This window comes from Bemisia tabaci, chromosome 9 (assembly GCF_918797505.1).
Source record: "Bemisia tabaci chromosome 9, PGI_BMITA_v3".
Lineage (NCBI taxonomy): Eukaryota > Metazoa > Arthropoda > Insecta > Hemiptera > Aleyrodidae > Bemisia > Bemisia tabaci.
The window spans coordinates 15,279,482-15,298,454 of record NC_092801.1 but is presented as its reverse complement, the minus strand read 5'-3'; the positions used below and the strand labels follow the sequence as shown (position 1 = coordinate 15,298,454).

The 18,973-nt window shown below is 36.2% G+C and overlaps 1 protein-coding gene across 1 annotated transcript; it reads right to left on the bottom strand.

Moving 5' to 3' along the window:
- Positions 1–270: 270 nt before the first annotated feature.
- Positions 271–13,467, bottom strand: Vps24 (vacuolar protein sorting 24). The gene is made up of 6 exons (XM_019051503.2): positions 13,228–13,467; positions 12,017–12,077; positions 10,775–10,954; positions 9,891–10,012; positions 7,656–7,751; positions 271–6,583 (listed from the first exon to the last, which is right to left on the bottom strand). The coding sequence occupies exons 1-6, from the start codon at positions 13,270–13,272 to the stop codon at positions 6,422–6,424; spliced, it is 666 nt and encodes a 221-aa protein (XP_018907048.2). The 5' UTR covers positions 13,273–13,467; the 3' UTR covers positions 271–6,421.
- Between the last annotated feature and the right edge of the window lie 5,506 nt (positions 13,468–18,973).

Here is an 18,973-nt window from a genome sequence, read left to right as displayed (position 1 = left end):
CTAATTTTACTTCAACCTACTTTATCTTTAAATCAGGGTGATGGGTGGTTGCATTGGAAAAAACGCATTTTCGGACTTCAAAGGAAATATTTTCCTAAAATTAGCCGTGTAGATTCAAAAATGCATAATTAAAGGTCCAATTTTTTCTTCCCTTCTTTTTTTGAGTGCGTATTTACAATTTAGACATTTATGGTGAGTGGTAGAAAAAAAAAATTCTTTTCCTAGGGATAGCTCACGAAGAAAAAGAAGAGGAGAAATAATGCAATAAGATGCAAATGGTGACAGTTTATTAGGCAGAAAAAATAATACACTTGTGATTTGAAAAAGTCTGTGATTGAAACCTGCAGCAATATTGGAAAGACAACAGTATAACCAAATTGATGCAATGAAACTGCAGGAGAGAATACCTCAATTGTGGTGTTTCAAAATCTTCGCTCCCGTATTATTTTTAAGAGAAAAGCAAACCAACATCATTACTTCAAATTTTCACAAAATATTTTTCATACTAGGATGATAATCACGAAAATTTTTTAGAGATGACATTGAGAAGTTTCCTTCTAAACAAATTAAGAATGACGGGAAATCTGCAAATTCACAAATTGAGACACGCGTTTTTGCAGATTCACCTTTGAAATGTATTGAGACAACAGTACATTTAAAGCGTTTAAGAATCAAATGAACAGAGGAGGCAAGACGCACTGGTCACTAGGCACAGATTGTGATCATTCATAGAGATCGTAATGATCAAGGAGCTTCAGTGACATCATGTCTCTGCATTTTGCTCCAAGCAAGTTTCATTTAAGAATCTTGGGAATTTTTAAACCTTGTTCCAGGAGATTTGACTTTTTTATTTTTTCAGATTTATTTGCCTGCCAAAACATTGTAAACTTAAATGACTAGTGCAAAGATGGTGATAACAAACATACTATGTAAATTACCTACAAGAAATAGTTAGCTGTATATTTCTGTCAGCATTGGTCTATGTAGTTACAAGTGGTAAAAAAGCAGCTTTAGTTACAGTAATTAAAAATTATTATCGGTTAATCAATAAAAATAATATTTTTTGAAAGGACAAGGTAGTTCAATCCTTTCAGTTTACTTTTTTTTGTTGCTTGAATGTAAAAGAGCAAAAATAAGGCATCCAATAGCCACTAAATCGTCATCTCCCATGCTGAGAAACTTAAACCCATTATGCTGTTTCAGTATTTCTTATTGACATTTTATTTTTTCATGCGAGAATCGTGGCATGAGACTGCCTGCTTGAAGTTCCAGTGATTTTTCTTTACCTTTGTAAGAAAAGACACGAAATTTTCGAAGAAATTTGTGTAATGGTTCTCCCTCGAAAAAATAAAATGTTAGTATGTAGAGGTACCGAGATAGTGCAGACGAGATACGTTCCTCTGTACGGGAGACAAGTTACAAAGCAAAGGAAAATACTGGACGTTAATATTTCATAAGAAAATTGTACCAGAGACTGGAAAATAAAATTAATGCATCAAACAAGAATTTAGGGTTTTAATTTATGATTAGCAACCATTTAAGTGTTGAAATTTGAATCAACCAAAAGATTTGGCTGCAAAATAAAGTCAGAGTAATGAGTTTTGGGAGTTAATCTCTTCACTACAGTATTCCCTCAAAATTAAAAAAATCAGCAAAACTTAGTTAGCATGAACTCCAGGAGACAACTCAACAATTTACAAAGAGAGTTGAATTGTTTCATTATATATGGCCAGATTAACCGGAAAAATAGCCTAGCTGCATTTGTTGTTCCCTGATTATCTATCATTTTTCACTTTCTCAACAGAGAAAACTGCTTAAAGGCCTTTAAATTTTCTGATTTTATCTTAAATTAAGAGGAATACGTTCACAAGACAAGTTTCAAGGTTGCTTCATTTCCATTTTACAAAATAAAACATCTGAGTAGGAAAAGTCTGATGTGCGCTGATGAAGACTGATGTACACTGATGTGTCTGTGACACTGATGAATTTGTCTTCGGTGTAAATTTCCATTGTCTCTGTGTCCGAGTTCAGTTTAAATTGAATGCAGGAAGAAGAAAAATTGATAGTTACGGCTTTCAGACAATAAATAATACTGAGACTGCTTCCATTTTAGATTTCTTGATGAAAAAAACTGATAACTAAACGAAATCCGATTTTGAACACTATTCCTGCTTGGGGAAAAAGTAACACAAAATACAGCTTAATGAAAAATTTCCTTATATCCTAGAAAAAAGGATGAGAGGCTCTTGCAGTGTCAATAATTCAACTTCAGCAACACGACAAAAAGGACAACACAGAGGAGAAATGAAGAAGCAGATAAAATACGAGGGAAAATTTGTGAAGGGAAGAATAAGAAAAGGAACAAAAAATGTGAGAGGAAATTAATTTCGCTTATAGTTATACTTCCGATGGTTTTCAACGGCATTTCGTAGTCATACAGATGTAAAAATAGTTGAAAAATGTATTGTATTTACATCCATAGTTCTCAAAAAATACTTTTTTGACAGAATTTTTTTCATTAAACTTCTTGAGGAAAGAAAGTCTTGCTTTCGTCCACATCAGACGCAACTACACACACTGAAAGGGGTACTAACCTAGGTACTTTGGAAACAACTACGTATCTAAATTGGCTTGATCAATTATCACATTTTAAATAAAAATGTAAAGGGTTTAAGCTTCAGGGATTTGAGGGGAAAAAACCAACGGACCACTAGACAGAGAACAAAATTAAGCACAATATTACAAGTTTCCTTGTGAAAATTATACGCAGAATACAATAGATGCATTAAAACTTTTCAAATCTAACTCATAGGGGGAAATAAGGCATTTTTTGTGTATGTCAACTCACAATCCCTGCTACAAAAACTGTGAGGTCTACTTGCGTCAAATTAGGCACAAAACTAGTTTTGTTATACTTTTTAATGGCAGAATTTTCCTGTGTGCTAATTTTTTTTGACAAGATTGGTTTGTATCATAAAAGGAGTGAAATGGGTGTAAAATCATGCTCCAGTTGTTGGCCTCATGTATATCAACGGTCAAAGTTCGAAACCACGTATCTCCGACTGTGACACTGCAGACTTCCTGTCATAATTTATTGTTTTTTTTTTTTGAAAACTGATCAACGTGACTTCTACAAGACTTTCATGATTTTTCTTCTCCATTAACAGAATATTCCATATAAATTTCAAGCTATAAAGTTGGTTTGTTTCTCTTTGAAAATAGCAGCAAACTTGAAACACTACAATGAAGATACGCTGTTTTGCAAACCCGCCATTGATATATTGTTTTTAATGGCTGATTTGACCTCTATTGATAATGGTTTTTTCAGAGAGGAGAAAGTTTGTACTTACAAAGTAAACTACGAACATTAATTTTTCACGTATGATTCTATTTTGGACATTTTTGTTACATTGAACATATACTGTGTGACATTTGATACAAAAATATGCCTTTTAGACGAGTACTTTTTACCCTGTCTTGTGGATTTATTGAAAAACATCTGAGCCAGTCCATGGGTGACAAATAGACAGTGCAGAGCCTTGTTATGATCAAGGACAGGGGTCAATAAATACTGTACCTTTAAATATTTTGGACAAAGCTGAACGAGTTTTTTAACTGTTTCTTGTGTGGGTCTCCAAAGGAAACTTTTAACATTTTTTTTTCTTTTTTAATATATATTCATCTTGATAATGTAAAGTTTTGATACCGATTTTATTAGTTTGTGTGATCCAGTGATTTTCAATGTAGCAAGATTAGATTAAAAAAAATAGATAATTTTTGCAGATTGCACTTGGTTGACTTCTCTACAAGAGAAGAAATATTCCAACTTGTTCGAGATTACACAAAATAAAAATTACAAAAGTAGCAAAATGAACAGAAGTGATTGCGATACTTGAATAATAAATGATATAGTGTTAGGCTCATTAAGAGTACTATCAGCATGAAAAAATGGAAAAAATTAATCTAAATTTGTAACTGTTTAGTTTTTATTAGAATGAATGAACTTATTGTTGAATGTTTATAACTAGTATCCAGAATGGAAATGAGGGAACTTTTAAATGGAGTATCCATTTATTTTTTACAATAAAATTGGAGTAGTATTCTAATCAAACACTGCTTAAGTACTTTCAAAAATATCTATCGTTCCTTTAGCTTGTCGACAATGGGAGGTTGAGTACTGTTTGCCCGTGAGCAATGCATTTTGAAAAGCAAGTCTGCGATCATCGCAAAGATGTATTTACAAAATGACAAAAAAAACTAATATATACTGAGTCAATAGGTAGAAAATAAATGCTTGAGCACAGTAACAAATGGACATTTTGCATTAAGACTACAATTTCTGGCTCAGTTTAGAAACAACGTATGTACCAGTTGGTTTCCCGATTCACATGCGTGTTTTTACGGATGAGCCAAGAATTGTGGTTCCCAAATACAAAATGTAGTCCAAATATGCTGCACAAAACTGTTATCCTCAATGACTAAATCAGAGCTAGGATGAACACGCTGATCATTTAGTTGACATAAAACTTATCCAAATTTTTAACAATGCAACCATATGTGTTTTTTTTATTTCAATACATAATGTAGAGGACAAAGAAAGGTCATTCCTTAAATTTTTTTCTGCTATTTTGTGTCAGTATAAGGAATACATACTCTAAAAAATTTCCAAGTGACACTTGCATTTCATTTTTCTTCACAGAGTGGACATTTTAAGAAATTGTGGTCAAGATAAGCGCTTTTCAATTTGGACCGCATTAGGAAGCCAGGAACTAGATCACATCAGCTATTGCCAAATTTCATCGGATGATTCATTTTTATGCAGGGAAATGGTAATGTAGATTCTTTAGCAGATTGCAGGAATTTTTTCCAGTGACAAGTAGGAAATTCTCTGCAATTTTTTGGAGAATCTGAGAAATTGTTCTCTTGCAAAAAAATAATTTGTTCCATGACATTTGGCAATGGCTGATGTAACTTGGTCCCTTTCTGCTTAATGCCGTCCATTTCAACATTAATGCGTATCATTAGTTACACCCACATAAGGAAAAAAAAAGGTCTATCCACAGAGGGGTTTACTACCGTCAGGCGTCTTAAGAATAAATGCTTCAATTTTACTTCCGCTCCTCACAGAGTATGAGCAAACATTTTTAATATGAAAACTGAGGCAGGGAAATTGATCCCCTAAAAAGCACTATAAAAAAAAACAAAAGAAGGAAAAAAACTATTGACGAAAACGATCTTTACTTATTTCCAACTTTGCCATTCTTGATTGCTTCTACTTATGATCTGGGCATCCATAACACAATGACATTAGGATATTTGGCGCTCCTTTGCCCTTGATACTAGATAATACCTTTTAGGGTAAGAACAAAACATTATCACTCGGAAAAGAGAAAAGAGGACGGGAGAAACAAAAAAGACAGAGGGAAAAGGGCTTGCATAGAAACTGAAGCAAAAGTAACAGAGATGATATTATCAGAACTTAGCTGAGAAAAATAATTTAGAAGACTCGGAACGCTGTAATACTTGAACACAGAGTGCTTCCACCCAATATAATTCTTCAGCATATTGTTCTTGCTGGTGAATTTTTCATCCATTCTTTCTATAATTTTTTTCCTTTTATTTCTCCAATTTCATAGATGAACAAGGTTAAAAAATTTACTTTTGTTACTTTGATTAAAGCGGTTAAGGAGATGCCAATTTTTTCAGATTCCTATTTGCCATCTTTTGACACAAAAATTAAGTTGATTTGATGAGAATGCAATGTTGATAAATAAATAAATAAATAAATAAGAGATGTCAAAGACTATTTTCTTGAAATTTACCAGAAAAAGTGAAATAACGTCCAATCTGGGTTATCTTGACTGGAGACTACATTTCTCACATTTCGATGGCTGAAGTGATAAAAAGCAAAACTTAGATTACAGCTTGGTTAGTCTCCACTTAGGTTTCACTTGTCTTTTAGTTTCCTTCACTGATACTGACAAAAATCACGAAAAATTACAAGGAAACATTTCCATTAATTTTCCTTGCAGAAACTCAAATGCAGTCTGAGATATTTAAATGTTGGGACTATTTTTTGCGTTCAGCCATCAATTTGTTACAAATAGCTCATACAGAGGTATTGGTATTATACCATAAACTTAAGTGAGGCAATATTCAGAATCAGAAAAGTTACAGAAGAATTTGAAAAAAAAGGAGAGAGATCCATTTGAAAGGCTACTATTCCAATAATACCATCAGTGTAAGGTTAAAATTATAAAAAATAAAACTCTTAGATTAGAAAATAAATAAATAACATTTCGCAACAATATTGTACACAAAAAGAAAATAAAACAATGTAGGACCCATGAAACACGATCAAGTAAAAGGATATCACAAACCGATTTGGTTAACTTAATATCTCCGCTGCTTCCTGCTGAAATTAACCTCGCAGCGCTTGCAATCGGTTCTGCATCTCCTCCAGTTCTTTCTCGTCGTCCACGGTGCTCTCTTCGGCTTTTGATGTGCCAGGTACAGACTGCGGGGTATCGGTAACAGCAGCCGGTGCTTGACCGAGTTGTCCCTCGGTTAATTCCCATAAAATCTGAAATAATGAAATGCACCAATTTAAGGAGTGTCCAATGCTCAAGGGTTCTTGCCGCACAAACGTTGCGACAGGTAAATGGCATTTTCCAGTAAACGGCCATACGATGGAGAACCAAGGGAAAAAATAAGTTTCGAAAAAGAAAAAAACGCATTTGAAAATGTAAAATGTCGGGTCTTCTCGTATTGCTGGATAAAAAATCTTGTTTTTAACCAGTAACCTTGATGAGAAATAGCAGATAAAAATGGGAATCTACAGGTATTTTAACCATGAAACATTCTCTAGTTAAATCTATCCATTCACGAATTCATTAAACTTATGGATGGGTGACATATGGAGGATTCAGAATACAAGAACAGGGCAAAGCCGACAAACACCCTTGTATAAAAAATACCCCAAGTGACAAATAATACATTTTTGGATAGGGAACATTGTCAGAATTTAGAACAAGCATTTTCTGCAGATTAGGTAAAGCTGCTACGCGCCTTTTGACCAATAAATGCCTTGCTCCATGAGAGGCCTCAAGGGTAATACAAAAATAATTTTTCCTGATAAGTTTGGAAAAAGAGCTGAAGTTGTGACAGCTTTAATGGAAAAAAGAAGAGAGAAAAATCGGCAAAAATTTGTTAGAGTTTTCTTGATACATTCTAAATTTTGCTTTATAATTTTTGAGAACACTGAGAGAACTTAGGTATCTAAGTGCTAATAAGCTTGATGAAGATTTGAAAATCAACCAACATTTGCAGAAAGTGCAACTCATAACTTGATAACATAGAGCCATCTATTTAAACAATTTATAATGAGACATTGTCTCATTTGTTGCTCTGCAAATACATTTGAAGTTTCTCTCTTTTTCCCCCTTAATGATGGTTGATGGTTTTAAACAGGAAACTTGAAAACTACCAAATTTAGAGCTTTGAGCATATTCATACTTAAGTAAAGTATTATACACTACAGTAACTTCATTTTGGGAATACTCACTACAAAGCACACAAATTTCTCTCGAATTTTGCTTTACGTTAGACGCGAAGCATGGCTGCTTAAAATAGAATTTCTTTGAAATTTCACTTACTTTGTCAACTTCTCCTTGTACTTCCTCCTCCATATCTTCTGGATCATCGACAACCGAGTCCATGGTTTCATCCAACATTTCTTCAATAATGCCGGCCTGCAAGTGAAATAAGCAGTTAGTTGATGAAACACAAAACATACCGCTGTTCTAATAAATTAGTTGTCACTGATGTTCAAATATTTTTGTAGTCTTAAAAATTAGAAACAGTTAACTGAAGTAAATTGAAATGCATAAATTTAAAACAAATTTCTTCTTAATATTTACACTTTACATTCTTGGAAGTTTAAGCCTCTGCTTGCAGAGGTAATGGAGTTGCTCTGAACGTACATTGTGCTACTGATGCTTCCAAATGATCACGGTTGTTCCATCAAACAGTTTTTTTCGGACTATGCTTTTTTTCTAACCTTTTTTCATCCAATTTTCTTCTTTTTCTTTATTTTTCTCTTTCTTTTTTATTATATCCTCCACTTTTTTTTTGGTTTACAAACAACCAATATATATTTGCAAATACTCATAATTTTTCAGTAAACAAATTCGTCAAGAGTTTGGGCAGTGTCCCATTGGAACATAGAACCATAAGGGTTCAAGATGAAACTATCTTGCAGTAGTACCAAGGAGACAAAATAACTGCCAAATGATAGAGCAGAAATTATGATATGAAACTTGGGCTGAGAGACTTGTATCGAATTAACCTATGAACGTAAGATGTAAAAGCCACCGGAAAGAAGAAAGCCAGGAGGGCCAAAAGTGGCTTGAGTACAGATCATCTAGGTCGAATATAGAAAAAAAACCTAAAAAAATATGCCGCTCATGCTTACATAGACTTGTTGACAATACTAGTAGAGTCTCTTTATACCCAGAGTTAAGACAACTCGATTATCAGCTGACTGGCAGCCGGCCTTGGCTGGCCATGGAGGCACAAACGAGTGCACCCAAACAAACGATATTGAGGGATAAGGATAAGGAATCCTGCGATGTCTGTCATCCAAAAATAACAACATCAACAAAGTTGATCAATTAAAAAGAAAATGAGATTGGTTTTTGAATAATTTCTTAATCAATTTTCATTTTGGACCGATGGAAATAACAATTTACTCTTGATAAACCACAATTAGGTAATATTTTCATTATTTTTGTTCACATCGAGCCACCGCCATCTTGGTGCACTCGTTTGGGACTCCATGAGTGAGAACCAATCAGTATTGGATTTTTTTTAGGCCACTTTCAGCCCAACCAAAAGTGAGTTGTCATAACTATGGGTATAAAGGGACTCTAAATACTAGTAGTGAAACAAGAAAGCTGAGCATCATTGGCTGGCTATTAACAATGAGGCCATCAGCTGCAAGTCTAGTCATAAAGTGAATTACTGATTGCTGGATGATAAACTGGTAGAAATGAAGTTTCGGATTGAAAATTCTCAAATTTAATAATCGTCAGAGACTCTAAAAAACTGAAGGGAAAAAACTAAAGGGCTAAGTTGCCAGTGTTTTAGTGATTGTGACAGGCAGACAGTTAACTCTCCTTGCAACATTTCGTGAAGCAAAAATCCACTTACAACCTTTAATTATTTAAGTCCTGGCAAACATCCATAGAATAAAATGCCTTGTGGGTATACATTTTCGAGTTCAATGTTGTTTCCATAATGTTACTAGATACAATGCTCCGGGACTTTGGTTGCGCAGTACAAAAAAAGTATAGGGTGGAATACTCGAAACGCTGATTTGACCAATTTATACTTGTGGAGGTGGAGACAAAGAGAGAGGTCTCTCATTTATTACCTTTTGCCTTCATACCATCATAAAAAATTCTTTAGATCTACCAAAATGACTTCTGGGACAATATTTCATGCCTTAATTTTAAAACTTTTCTAGTGATCTAGGTATTTATGTTACGTCGTTTTGAAATATTACTTGCAATAAATTTCAAATGAATGCTTTGGAAACCAGTTCTGAATTAACTGGCAGATGCAGACATATCTTAGTCTTCTCATTTATAGAATTGGCCTTTCAATTTATAAACCCATTTGTCTTGCAAAATTTTGCAGTAATGAACATTTCTTCGCTCTTTACATGCAAATTCCTCCAACTTTGCAAAAAGTTTGGTCACAATGCTAAATTTTACAGTCCCCTCCAAAAATCGATTCAAGGTCAATTTATGCTTTAAAAAAATAAAGTTTCAAATTTGAGAAGAAGTTAATAGTTTAATGATCCCAAAGCTCTGTGTTGATTTAATTACCTTCATCATTTCTTTGGACATTTCTCGCATTGTGGCTGCCACTTCAGGGACTCTTACAAGACGCTGCATTGCTTGCATGACCTCGGTTGACTTTTGAAGAGAACCAGCAACTCTCAGGACACCTAGAATTCAAGTAAAATAAATTCGAAACAGGAATTAATTCACAACTCATCAAAATCATGCAATCAAGTGAGCCGTTTATTATCAATTGATCACTGAAATTTTCAGGGGAGTATACGCAAAAGTTTAAAAGAAAAAAAACCAAATAATATTGAGAGGTCCGGTAATTTAGCGTACAAGCGTGACTGGCGCTTGTGATACTTTGGCTGGAAGATGACAATTTGCCTTCTGTTTCCTAAGATCAGGCAATTCAATGGTGAAACTGTGGAAATGCGTGTACCAGTTTGCTGCGTTGCAGACATCCTTTTCTACTTTACTTCCTGCATGCAAAACTACTAAACGTCGGTTCTTGAAATCATCAGTGATTTTTCTTCTCTGTGTGAAGAATATTCTGTGAAATTTTCAAGCCATGACGTTGGTTTGTTCTGCTCAAGACCAATCCACACAGGTCAGTCATTCCCATGGACGAGTTTTGGTACTCTACTGCGCAGTGACGTACTATTGAGTGCTTGCAATGTATTTCTTATGGGAGCACCCATTGTGACGTACTATTGAGTGCAGCCGAGTTAGGGCCGGGCGGGGAAGTGGCTTTCAAAAAGATGCGCAATGACTGACCTGTGTGGATTGGTCTTGGTTCTGCTTGTAAAAAATAGAATACCTAGAAGCTAAGATTTGGAAACAACCTAACCGATACATGCATTTTTGCAGTTTCACCATCGATTTTCTGCACCCCTAGATAGTGTTAAAAAAGCAAATGTACTTACCCAACTGGTTCTTCATTTGCAGCTGAATTGAATTTAAGTGGGCTTTGGAGGTATGGATTTTCTGGATTGTTTTTCTTGCTGAGAGGATCTCCTTGGCAAGGATCAAGCAAACATCTTTATCTCCTTTCTTGGCAGCCTCTTTCAAAGTTCTTTTCACCTTTTCTTCCTCTCTTTTAATAGCTAAAAAAGAGATTCAGCTCATTAGAAATTTTTATTGCAAGCTTACAGGAGGAAAAGGAGAGAAAAGAGAGACAGGGCAGTAAGTGTGAATATGACCCTACGAAGATTTATACAAAGACTAAGATTTGTATTCATTGTCGTTCCTTTAACAGCTCTTTTGATCAGTTAGATTATATTTAAAAATTTAAGTGCCTTAAACTGGGTAGGAGGCCTCATATGGTTTACATTGTGATTTAGGTATTATAAAATGGAGCTCTTGCATGCATAAAGGAATTTGCGTTTGAAGTACTATCACTTACATAAAACTTTGCGAGAAACACGATGGTGCCACTTGTTTTCTCTAAAATCAACTCAAAACCTTTAAAAAAGCTCTCAAGTTGGGGCAATGATGGCGGGGGTATCCCATGCTACATTAAAAGTAGTATATCTAATAAAAATACTACTACTTTATATCTCGTCAAGCTCTCTATGAATCAGTTTTGGGGTCCCCAAATAAAGTGGCAACCCTGTTAATGTATTTTCTCTCTATCTTCGCAGCAAGTTTTTCATGATATAGAGGTGAACTCTCAGGGTAGCAGAGGATATCCTCTACATTACAGCTTCAACTTTGAGAGCTGTTTTTGAACTTTGGAGTTGATTTCAGAGAAAACCTGGAGAATCATCCTGTTTCTCGCAAAATATTACATAGGTATCAATACTTAAATTGCAAATTCCTGACAAATGCAAGAGCTCCATTGTGTAAAGATTTATACAAGGATGAAGTTGCGTTACAATCAGGCAATATTGTGCCTAGAATATGGAAATTATGGCATTTTCTCGAAACTACATTGTGTAAATCTCTATTTTTCAACGGCTGAGACTTAAGTTTGGTTTGATTTAATCAAGCGTTTTTGTGCTCAAATTTTTGTAAAGCACTCCTCTATGCTATGGTGTTGGTGATTCAATTTAGAATTTGTATGTACTTAGGTTCTTTTGTCCGCCAGCGGCCACTTTTCATCTGGACAGCTGAAATACAGATAAGGATAGGTGAATGAGAATAGAAAATTGTTTGGTCTTGTTTACCATTGATTTGACGATCTAATTGGTAACCTTCTTTCCGGATTTTATGAGTCCACTCATTGACCTACAAACAAACGAAAGGAAAAATGAAAAGTATTCCAGAAACAAAGAAGCTCGAATTGTAATACTGAGGAGTTAAAAAATGCTATTTTAAGCACAGTGAAACGGCAAAAGCCAGATGGTGTACAAGTCAACAACAGTATAATAAGGGAAGAAAGCCAGTTACTTACTTAAAGGAAATTTTTAAAAATGAGATTAATAGCTAGGTATAATAAGTATTTATTTAGAATACAATATTTTTTAATTTTATTTTGTAAATGGCAGATGTAGGTATGAGCTTAGATGCCTGTCATGATTGTTACCCCTTCCAGTTTTATCTGGGCAAAGAATTGGAACAGAAATGTCTGGTAATGAGTACTTATTCTCCTCAGAAAAAGTAACTGCTCCTTTCACTTGTGGTTTAAAAAACAGCAAAGAGAGATTTGCCATTAGCCATCATTAATGAAAACAAAATGCAAGAATTAAGATAGTAGCGTTTCCGTTCCACTTTGGGCACAGCCTCCTGAGAGGGCACTCAAAACTAATATATTCCCTGCCAGTTAAAGTTTTTCATTCACAATTGAAGGTAAAAGTACCTGCCAAAATTTACTAGAATTCAAGAGAGTCTTAAATTCAAAGTTTGTTCTTCCCGCAATCTCAGGTTAATAAATTAAAGGTTGGGACTTCCCTGTGAAGTCGTTGTCAAGGGTGGCTAGTATAATGAGGCGTGTAGTTTGAAATATGACCCATTGCCAATATATTAGTCCCCAGTAGAACCTTCCCTGATTAGAGCAGACCAGCGCACATATTAAACAGCCTGATCAGTTCATTACCTGACCCAATGCAGTTATATTTCCAAACATGTATTTTAAATTGAAGCCACATTATGACCTTCCGGACAAAGGCATCCCATTATATTAAAAAGGACGGAGAGCAATAACAACGCCAAGCAACAAGAGCTTTCTATTATGAAGTTTAGCGACACCCAAACAAGCTTTCTCTTGCTCGAGCGAGCTGAAGTTTGAGGTTATGCTTTCACAATGGAAAGAATTTGTCGAAAATTATTGCAAATGATCGTTAAGAAAACAACACAAATGCAAGGCTGCGGTTCGTGAAGGAATTATGTAAAAATATTTGACTTTATCTCAAGGATAAAGAGGAAAAATAAAATCTACCTGAGCTTTAGGGTCAGTTTCCCGTGACTTCCCGAACAGACCCATAACTGCTATTACGAAAAAACGAAACGGATGGATTAATTTTAAAACAAAACTCAAGGAATTTGGAGAGAAAACTAAAAAATCAAAGGAATTTCATACACATGATCGTAAGAGGCTTGGGACTAAGGAAAACAAACAAAACAAAACACAAATTTTTCGTTATCTCTTCCTTGGTAAATGGTAAACAAATCATGCATGCAAATGAGTCATCCGTTCCCAGAGATTGCAGGTGCCGGAAATAGACAAATACTCAGCTGCCATTGGCTGCTTGGTTATTCATCATCGTAGCGCGGTATTTTCAAAAATGCGCGTTAGTGCACCCAGTAGCGCAAAGTGATGGTCTTGAAGAGAGAGCATTAGAGATTGATAAAAGATTAGTCTGTCTTACATTTAAAACAATAAGTTTGTCTGCAAGAGGAATTTGGAGGAGCAACCATTAAAGTTTGATAGTCATTTAATTTACTAGAGAGGTAAAATAGGCGAATAGGTACGCGTTATCTTCGACAAACGAATGATAAGATGAGTGGTATGACGACAAAAGAATATCTACTACGGCGGCAGTGGCTCTTTAAAAGCACTGCCTTAAAACTTTCAATAAAACTCCAAAAATTTACGGAAAAAAACTTGTTTTCTTCTCTTTTCAAGTTTTACTAGAGGTGAAACGTAAATAAAGTCTTTTAACGACGACTTTACAGCTTACACCATTATGCATATTTTTGCACTGACTTTTTTTAAAATCTATGTTAAACTCTTCTTTATTATTATGATTATTTATTAAGCTTCAGTTTTATTTGAATAAAAAATACGCAAAAGCAGTTTCATCATGCATTTAATGTGCATTTTAATAGGTTTTCAGAGGGTTACATTTTGAAAATGTAGGGTAAGAGTTTTTTCAAAAGTTATTTTTACAGTCGTTGCTATCAGCAACATAAACCAAGCTCGGTAATTAGCATTACTTGAAGAAAACCATCGACGCATCTGGATAGAGCTCTTTAGATACCTAGCTCTTCTTATAACAGTGCTCATCATGGTTGAGGAGTGATCTGTTGTCGAAAAATCACCAGATTCTTGGGTAAGCAACGGAAAAAGCTGATTTTACAGGTCACGACAGGGTCAGTGGCGTTAATGATCGATTATCGATAATTTCCCATTTGAAGCTGTGGCAAAGAATCAATTATTAAGGTACGGAACCTTAAGGAGCGAGCTGCCCGCGGAACTTGGCTGTTTTGAAAACGCCTTCAAATACGGCGTGATACCTCACGCATTCCGGAGAGTTCAAATAATGGTATCATTGCGCCGTAAGAATGTGACGGAAGATTTAACTGGAGATAGCCTCCATGCACGCTGGGCGTGTCGATTTTTCTTTGAAATTTTTGCAGTGGTGAATGCATAGCTGAAGTATTTAGCAAATGGGTAGTTTTTCTACAAGGATTAAAAATAAGCAAGTGGTACGGAATATAACAAAAGAATATGAACTACGCAAAACGATAATCCGGGTATCGGAACTTGGCTTATTTGAAAACGCCTTCAAATGTGGCGTGATACCTCGCGCATTCCGGAGAGTTCAAATAGTTGTATCATTGCGCCGTAAGAATGTGACGGAAGATTTAACTGGAGATAGCCTCCATGCACGCTGGGCGTGTCGATTTTTCTTTGAAATTTTTGCAGTGGTGAATGCATAGCTGAAGTGCGCTTAAGCTAGAATTGTATTTAGCAAATGGCTGGTTTTTCTACAAGGATTAAAAATTAACGAGTGGTACGGAATATTACAAAAGAATATGAACTATGCAAAACGATAATCCGGGTATCGGAACTTGGCTGATTTGAAAACGCCTTCAAATGTGGCGTGATACCTCGCGCATTCCGGAGAGTTCAAATAGTTGTATCATTGCGCCGTAAGAATGTGTCAGGCAGATTCATTGGCGTCTTTCCTCTGGCGTCAGACGCCGCGAAAAGACCGCTCCTTGCGTTCCGTGAGGTGTTCGTTGCGAACACCCTGTCCATCGATCCTTTTCCATAGGTTTAAACGGTATCTCAATCGATAAGTCGCGAAGCACGCCACGCCACTGGACAGGGTTACTGTCGAGTGGACAGCGGCCCTTAGATTGTCAATACGTCATCGGAAGACGTCGATCGAGAAATGGACTAATTATAATCAATAGGAACTATATCCATTTTGATATGCGCCCTAAGATCCATAAGAATACATACATGATAGGTGTCATGTCACAATGGACATATTTCGTTTTGCTTTAAATGCGTCCAATAGAGATAAAATTCGTATATGCGCCTAATGCCTACTTCTATCACCTGTTATTACGGAATTATTTTCAGCTCAACATTCAATAAGCACCTCTCTATGGGTACGCGGCCCGATTATTGAACGTAAGTCGATAAGACAAGACACAGCCCCGTATTAACCATGCAATACATCGATGGTCAAAGTGCGAAACCACGTATCTCCATTGCGATGTTTAAACATTTCCGCTCCTATTGTATTTTTTTGAAGAGAGACAAGCTAACGTTACAGCTTAAAAGTTTTGACTGCTGACCGAGAAGAAAAATAGGGCAGTTTTCAAGAAATTACGTTGATTAGTTTCCCAAGGAAAACATCAAGCATGTCAGGAAGTTTGCGTTGTCGCAAATTTCGCACTTTAGCCATCGATATCGTATTTCGCTGTCTTTTGGACTGTTTTAAGTTTTCAATGATCGACTCCAACTTAGTCCAAACCCAAAATTCCCCAAAAATAGCGTTAAAAGATTTGCTTCGACAAAAAGTTTTTAAGCGGAGTTGATAAAAACCGGGCATGGGTGTATGAGCCCCCGAAGGGGGGGGGGGGGGGTCCAAGGGAGGCTTGCCCCCCCTAGAATTGAAGACAGTATCATCTGCCCCCTCCCAAAATACTGGATGGGGGAAAAACCTTCGTCGAGGATGATTATTTCTGTTAATTTAGAATCTTAATAGACGTATTTATGCTAGAAGGAACTATATATGTACATAGGGTTTGCGTGTAACATAGTTTCTTTTAGCATAAATACGTCCAAATGAAAAAACCGGGTTCATTCAGGTAGTATCATCTAAAATGTTAATCTTGGAAGCCCCAAAATGTGTCAAAATAGATTTAAAATGTAAATAAATTTCCAGATCTGTTGAGTGCAACAATTCGAAAGTACTCTTTTCTGAGAGTAAAAAAATAAACGTAGTTGTGCCGCGGAAATTGATAGAAAATCTGCGTCACCCTGGTAAAAATTGGCGATAGGAGCTGCGTTTCAAAATACTATAAGAATTCGTATATCCGACTAAAGGAGGCGACAGAAAATCATATAGCTGGCTGTAGAAAGCGGAGAAAATCATATAGCCGGGCTATATGAAGCTATGAAAAAGTATACAGTCGGGCTATAGTTCCTATCGCCGGATTATACTACTTATCGCCATCTGCTATGAAAGGCTATAAGAAATTGTGTAGAAATTCGTGTGCTTTGAAAATCATTAAGTTTGATACGGAACCACCTTAATATTTAAAAAACACACATTATATTTTCCTTTAATACCTATTTTTATCAATCAATTAAAATGAGAATAATCTATACAGAGTGTGCAAACATTTCAAAGTCATGAGTTGAAAAACGCTGACTCCGCGAGATTAAATATAAGAGCCTAACACAAAGCGGAGCGGCGACGCACTGGCGTTTACAAACCTAACAGGGATACTTCACGCATTGCGCAACGCGTGAAGTATCCCTGTTAGGTTTGTAGGCGCCAATGCGCGTTCAGCGCTGACTGCCCGCCCGCCGCGGCGCGCCGCAGCGCACCGCGGCGTTTGAAGCAACTATTTCACACCAGAGGTATTGCACAGTATCATACGAAATTGAAGGCACTCCAACATCTTAGGAATGTCAGGCATCCGTCAAAAGAACGGAGCTTTCCTCGCAAATTAAATCAAGATACTGCGGCCCAAAAAGAGAGCGGTAGTCCAAAAACTCACTAAGTCCTAGCATCCGTAATTAGTAACTTTATCGCCTGACTGTTGCTTAATCGCCATCGTCTATAAAATGCTATAAGAAATTGTGTAGCCGGCTATAGAAGCCATTGGAAATCTTACAGCCAGCTGTAGGTCTATGGTATTTTGGAACACAGATTCTACTGCCAATTTTTACCAGGGCACGGGAGCCTCAAAATGCGTCCAAATAGATTTGAAATTTCAAAAATATCCCGGGGGAGCCCCCTCCCCCGACCTCCCTCAGGCCAGTCCCCCAGCAATATGACCTAGGTACGCCTACGATCGGGTTTAAATGAAATAATATTTGGTGGGCTTGGAGGACAAGGCGCATAAGTGCAATTTTCGAAAAAAATTGAGATATTCATGAACTCAACTAAAACTAATAATAAAACTAATATTTGAAAGTATACCTATTCTGTGAAAAATTCACAACTAAAATCCGACTTTGAAGCATCAAAAAGTGAGTTTAAACTTCCTTTCCGCCATAAGGCTTCAAGTAATATTGAAACTTAAAGCACATATTTCTTGATACAGGAAAAACTGCACTTATGCGCCTTGTCCTTCTGGCCCTTCATTTATAGCCACTCGGCTGCAAGGTGCATGGAACGAAATAATCGTGACGCTATTTTCTTTGGTCTTCTATCACAAAGATACTTATCACACTCAAAAAGAATGATCAATGAGTGATTACCATGATATAAATTATTAACAAATGCAAAGGAGGAGTTGAATCAGCAGGTGAGGAACACCCTGTGGCACAAAATCTTTAACGACAAAATTTCAATTCCATGAAAAATTGTAGTTTTTTGTTTATTTTGCACTGGGACAAAATTGCATATTTTTTGTGCGGTGAAGCGGATGTCGTAAAAAAAACCGCAGTTAAAAAGCATACTTTGAGCATGTTATGGTCAATTTAACAAAAGTTGCGATAAAATGTAACTTTTTCTTTGCATTGTGCTACAAGGGTCTGAATCGCAGTTCAACGGGTGGCGTTCCTATTAAGGTGATTCGATGGACGCCATATTTTGTGTCAGAACGGCATGCGATATATCGCATCAATTGGTTCCATTTTTTCAGCTACTCGTCATTTTTCTCCTATTTTGAGATCGCAATTCTGTTGTCAGGAGACTAAAGCACTCACATACCAATTTTAACAAAGAAATTCAACGTAATAAAGGCGTGTTTTTATAGAGAGAAAACATAGCATTCGATACTGACATCGAAACTGCACTCGAATGCGATATTTTCTCTCTAAAAATACCAAGCCTTTATTCCGTTGAATTTGTTTGTTAAAATTGGTAAGCGAGTGCTTTAGTCTCCTGACAACAGAATTGCGATCTCAAAAGTGGAGAAAAAAGGCGAGTAGCTGAAAAAATGGAACCAATTGATGCGATATAGGTATCGCATGCCGTTCTGACACAAAATATGGCGTCCATCGAATCACCTTAAAACCGAAATGATTTTTCAGTGTGCGGCCGCTAGAGAGGGTATAAAGAAGAAGAAAACCGAAATTAAAAAAGTGAAAAACTTCAAGTGTGCACTTTAGATTTTTGCACTATCTCGCCGCGACCGAGTCGTTTCAACTTGAACCCATCACTTGAACGAGAGCACCTGATCTTCCGTGCAATCATAACTCATCAACGACAGCAAACTTCACTCACTTCTCCAATTCTTGCATCAGAGTGTATACATGGGAGAAGTAT

Bases quoted from the DNA above. Each gene is read 5' to 3' on its own strand.
- Vps24 (XM_019051503.2), bottom strand. From the start codon at position 13,272: ATGGGTCTGTTCGGGAAGTCACGGGAAACTGACCCTAAAGCTCAG. The intron at 12,078-13,227 runs GTAGATTTTATT...GTTTGTTTGTAG, and splicing joins AAACTGACCCTAAAGCTCAG to GTCAATGAGTGGACTCATAA. The intron at 7,752-9,890 runs GTAATTAAATCA...TTTCACTTGCAG, and splicing joins TGTCCAAAGAAATGATGAAG to GCCGGCATTATTGAAGAAAT.